The following is a 5,535-nucleotide window of genomic DNA, read 5'->3' on the forward strand; positions in this document are numbered from 1 at the left end:
GGTCGACGCGGCCATAGTCACGTGCTTGCGGTGAGGATGCCGCCAGTCCCACCAAAGTCAGTCTGGCTTCAGAGCTGCGGGGTGGAGAAGCGCAGAGCAGCTCCCAAAGGTCTTGGGTAACAGGGGAAAGGTTTTCCTCGAGCTTGGCAAAGTCAGGGTATTAAGGGGTTGAAAACTTCTCCGTGCCACTATCTGCACTGAAGGCACAGATCTCCCCCGGGGAAACCAGCCTTACGGGCAGCTCGGGCAGCTGCCCCGGCATGGGAACGGCACGCTGTATGTGCAGTTGTTGGTGCAGCAAGGAGAGCAAGAGTTATTCAACACACCGTGGAGTCACTGGAAATGCCGATTTCTCAAGCAAGGAATGATTTTTAGTGCTGAGTTAGAGGGTGGTGGGTTGAGAAGGGAGACATACTCGTCAAGCAGGGAAAGTTAATAGGGGAAGGCAATACTGTTTCCAACCTAAGGATAATCCATAATGCAGTATTAGCTTATTAAACGTAGACATGCCAGCCTTGTAACATGCAGATCAAAATTAAAAAGAAAACAGCGGTATGCTAAGTTTGCAGAGGAAGCCCGTCCCGAGGGAGTGGCAGGCATTTGCTGAACCCTCTTTGCTATCAGAAGCCCCCTGAGATGCCTCCCAAGGCACAGCCCGGCCGCTCAGCCTGACTCCTGGCTCTCCCCGCTTCCAGTACAACCAAACCAGAGCATCCCCCCGGGCTCCAGCCTCCAGCACAGCCTCAACAAGCTTTCTGGAATGGCGCAGTGAGAAAAGCTGGAAAGCAGCTCCCCGGGCCCTTCGCTGCAGGCACATCACCGCTAACGGGGCTCTGACCCACGGGACCGCATGCACCAAGACTGCCGGGACCGGGAGGGAGCAGCAGCAGCACGGCTTCTCCTCCCGTCTTGGTAAGACAACCCCAGCTCCCGCAGCCAACAACCTCATGTATGTGCGTATGCCCAAAACAAAGAATGGAGCAGAAGAGATGACTCTGCATGGGTCCGGAGCTAGTATCTTCCGATGCACTTTCATCCACCATCAAACCACAGGCTCAGTAGAGCTGGGTTTCACGAAACTCTGGCAGTTACAGGCTAAAACCAGCTCAGAGATAATTCATTCTTCAGCTCTGTCACTTGCGGCTAATAAAGTAAACCCAAAAAGGCACCACGATGAAACCTCCCCACTCCTCAACCAGTGGGAGATATTGCAGGACTCCAACGCCAGGCACTCAATCTGGAGTCCGTTAGTGATTACAGCTGCATTTTCAATAAGTAAAGCGGGGACGAGATTGAGTCTCAAAACGGACAAGAGCGCTAGGAAAAAAAGGGGTCTCGGGGCCCCTCGGACGATGTTGAGAGACAGAAATTACGCTGCTCTAAATACCATGTGGAAGAATGTCGGCATTTCTAGAGGTGACATCTCTCGCAAGCTCATTTCTCCTCTGCTGCTTTCCAAAGGGCGCGGGATGTGTGTCAGGGAGCGGAGGGGCGGCCGCTGGGAACTGACCTAAGAGACTCAGAAGACTGACCTGAAGTTTCTTGTTTCATCTCCCGCAAGTGCCCCACAGCTATTAATTCTGCTCAAGCATTTCACATCTCCTCCGTCCCAGACAAATTAATTCAGATCACATGGCGGGGGTGTCTTTGCCTTGCAATGGTATTTATTAGTGAAAACAAAAAGGGTTTTTTTTTTTTGATACGGGTGGCTGTGGGAGCGGCGCAAACCACGAGCCAAGCACGCTGCGGCAGCGTGCAAGAAGCACACGAAGGCTGCAGGGAACTGGGGGAGCATGGGGGAACTCAGCCGAACAAGGACCCAGCGCTGAAGCGGCCACCTCCTTTCTTGTGGGAATTTTCTATCTGCATGGTCATCATTAGCAGAGTGTAATTAGTGTCTCTGCAGACTGCAGGGCACTGCTGAGGTGCTGACAGACACAGCAATATAAACAGTAATTAGGACTTGAGTAACTGAGAAAACGTGTGTTTGGTTCGGTGGAGACATAGCAGCAGGGTAATGAGAGACATGGAGTCTGCGGTGTCAGACCAGCCCCAGGGACGAAGCAAACACCGTCGCCCTCCCGGCACAGCCGAGCATCCAGACTAACGTCCCTCTTGCACCCCGGCCACGCTGTGCAGACGTTTGCCACCTCTTCATCACGAGCCTTTGGCAGTCTGTCCTTCAGCTTTCCCGCAGCCCCATTCAGAAGCCACTCCCCGGGTGCGGATGTTAATGATGTGCCCAAAGCCAGGCGGGATGGGCTGGGATACCCGGCCCTACGGCATCGGGCTTGTGAGCAGGCACCGGGTGAACACAGCCCTGCTTCACGCACGGCGCAGCCCTTCAGCTCACAGCAACAACTCCTCAGCAATGTGAACAACCCACGCCAGACTCTACCCCATCCGAAACCAGCTCAGTGGAAAACGACAGAAGTGCACCTATAATCCCCCTTTTCGCCAGCTCAGGATTGAGATCCACGGACTATTTATACAGCATAACAAGTTACTACCCAACCGGTACCTGTGCTTGGACCCTCTCATGAGGGTAACCCAAGTCAAACCACTTCACGTGGGCTTGGAGCAGATGCAAAGACAGCGAGCACATGACAACTGGGCCACAGTAACCTGTTAGGCTATAAATTATCTGGCTCTTTAAAGGCAGACAGGACCCCCAAATTTCCTTGGTCTTCATCTTCATATCTAGTCACATCGGAAGATACCAGTGTGGGGAAATCAAGTGTCAAGATCAGGTTGTTTCTTCCCTTCTCTCTGGCTTTTATTTAAAGAAAAAAAAAAGGGAGGGGGGAGAAAAAAAAGGAAAGAAAGAAAAATAAATGGAAACTGCAGGACTTCCCATCTGAGGTGCAGAAAAGGAGGAGCATGCAGTGAATCACAAGATATACAAACCACAAAACGTTAATACAGGAGAGAACACAGTTTTCCAACCTGGGCTTCAGCACGGATAGTTTCAAAGAGAAGTTTTTCCTGGGATTGCATGGAAATCAAACATACACAGGAGTGAGGAGAGAGGTGACTTCCCCGAGACCCCCGCGAGATCCACCAGAGCTCGGGCAGGGCTGGGAAACAGTGGCCGAGTGCCAAGCGGGATGGGGAAGGAGAGGCTGGAGCATCTCCAAGTCAACAGCACCGAGTGAGAAGAGCCATTCCGTCAACGTGGAGACAAACCTGGCAAAAACCTGCTCGTTGCAGCTACGGTAAGGACAGGAGATGGGAGTTAATGGTGCGGCTGTGTCCATGAAGCCTGTAAGAGGTGGCCCGTACGAGTGTGGCTGGCACGGTTAGCTGTGAGGAGGTCAAACACCCTTTACCCACAGCCGCAAGCGCTCACAGAAGGTACTCTGTGAAGCAGGGGGGGTCCCTTCCTCTGGCACTGACGGCAGGAGGAGATGCCAGCATTACTAACGCATAAGGGGAAGGAGCTGCGGCAGCTATCTGGAAGATCAAAAGAGGAGGGAAGACAATTTGCTGGCTGGAGTTTAAAACACAGCAGAGCCAAACAGCTTCTAAATTGAACCCTGGGCTTGTGCTGCCGTGACCCGTGGAAGGGATGGGCAGCTCGTGCTGAACAGTAGCCAGAGGAAAGGGGGAACCCGGCACAACTGAATCCAAGTGGTTTCACAATACCTGGTGGGAATCCAGAGGAGCCTTGATATAGGAACAGTATTTCATATTCCTATGCACAAATTAAAGCCACATTTTCAACCCTCTTTGAAATCTGCACGCGTAAGAATAACTCAGTATATCAGCATCCCCACAAAGTGTAACCAAATTAAGCCCAGAGAGAGGGATGTGAGAAAGAGCCGCAGCTTCCAGGAATGGACAGGCTCAGGAAGAGGAAAGAAAGGGATAAGGGAAGAATCACTCCTGCACAGCAAACTGGACAACTGCACGGGCTGCTAAACTCCCTCCTTTACCTTGTTACATCGGGAGCAGTGGTGGGACGAACGTGCTTCATGATGGTCTGGATCCAGTTGCGGCGAATGCCCGATGTCATGGCTGAGAGGGTGAACTCTCCTTCCTTCGTCTAGGGAGAGAGGAGGACCGGCTCAGAGCAGCTGACTGTACCCACCAACACCTTCCCACACCCCTTCCCAATACCACCCTGCACCCAGCCCCGAGCATCCAGTGCTGGGGCCCTGCTCGCTGGCTGTGCGGAGGTCACACCCAGCCCCTCCATCACCCAGCACGCTCACGGCGGTAATTAGTGTTTCTCAGCAATCAGGCTACTTTTGCCGTAGCTGAGTCCCTAAGGTTGAGACAAACCCTTCCCTTTCCCCCTTCCCCTTCCCCCAGCCAAAAAACTGTCTCTCAAATCCAAGGCCATAGCTCTCTGGAGTATGTGAGGGATGCCGGGTGGCCTCTCTTAGGTGTTTGGGGAGATGCTTCCCTTGCCAGGGACGAGCAGCCCCAAGCAGCAGCACAGCATGAGCAGCCCTGTCCGCTGTCCTTCAGCCAGACTCTTCCTCCTCCCCACATTTTCCTTACGTGGATCTGGAAGCCGTAGTTTCGCTGAACGGGGTACTCAGTAACATCATAGCACGTGGATAAATCGATTTCTCCATCCAAGTCAGCTGCCTGGAGAGGGAAGAGGTAAAATAAGCTGTTAATGCTTTGCAATCCCAAAGTATGGTAGGCTCGCAGGGAGGCATTCAGCAGGTCCTCGGGAAGCACGAAGCCCTGCAGAATGATGCTCCTGGACCTCGGCATCTTGGAAGACAACCTGCCCGCGGTCAGTTTGGGAGCTCCTGAGGCTCCCCTGGCTGCAAAGCGATGGGTTGAACACCGATGGAGAAGACACTTACCTCCTCTGCCACTGAATCCCGGTAGTATCTCAGGCTCTGGTCGGTCAGCACAAACCAGTGCTTCTTCCACTAGGAAACAACCAAGACGGGGCAGTTACAATCCTGGTCCTTCCCCACCAGCGGAGCCCAGGCAGCTTGTCACAGCTCAGCCGTCAGAGATGTCCCGCAGGGAGGCAGCTCACAGCCTCTCCCCTCCCAGCCCCGCACCCGGCTTCACCGAGAGGCCCTCCCGAGTGGAAGGGGAGACCCAAACCGGCAGCAATGCAAGGGACACCGTGATGGTCTGCACAGCCAGGACCCTGATTTCCCCAGCGCTGCTGCACCGGCAGAGCGCCGGACCCTCAGCAGCACCAACTCTGCATGTGATGGTGAAACACTGCAAGAGCCATGGGGGCAATCGGAGCCTTCCCATTAGCTCCGCTGGCAAGACGATGCTTTTAGTGACTGCACTTAAAGCTTTGGAGGGATTTTTTTTTTTTTTTCAAAAAAAAAAAGCAGTAAAACATTCATGCTTTATCTGCAGTACCTAGAAATAGAGTTGGAGCCTATTCTCGGCCTTCGCTCTATATAAAAACGCCTTCTGCACAGTCCCAGCGAGGCACAGGCTTACCCAAGGCAGCTTTCAGTTAACAAAGCACTTGTTCCAGCAGCTGATTCCCCCTCTGACCGCCTACAGATGTGCCCTCGGCCCCAGGGCCCAACGCACCAGTGG

The 5,535-nt window shown here is 53.4% G+C and overlaps 1 protein-coding gene across 1 annotated transcript in view; it reads right to left on the bottom strand.

Moving 5' to 3' along the window:
• Window positions 1-5,535, bottom strand: part of LOC104166246 (myosin phosphatase Rho-interacting protein-like) — a gene marked incomplete at its 5' end in the record, with an annotated part of 45,144 nt that overhangs the window by 20,068 nt on the left and 19,541 nt on the right. The window contains 5 exon segments of the mRNA XM_009706112.1: window positions 3,646-3,680; window positions 3,682-3,694; window positions 3,936-4,045; window positions 4,507-4,596; window positions 4,824-4,892. Of these exon segments, the coding sequence (XP_009704414.1) occupies window positions 3,646-3,680; window positions 3,682-3,694; window positions 3,936-4,045; window positions 4,507-4,596; window positions 4,824-4,892 (317 nt within the window).

Source organism: Cariama cristata, unplaced genomic scaffold (genome assembly GCF_000690535.1).
Source record: "Cariama cristata isolate BGI_N322 unplaced genomic scaffold, ASM69053v1 scaffold14768, whole genome shotgun sequence".
NCBI classification, from domain to species: domain Eukaryota; kingdom Metazoa; phylum Chordata; class Aves; order Cariamiformes; family Cariamidae; genus Cariama; species Cariama cristata.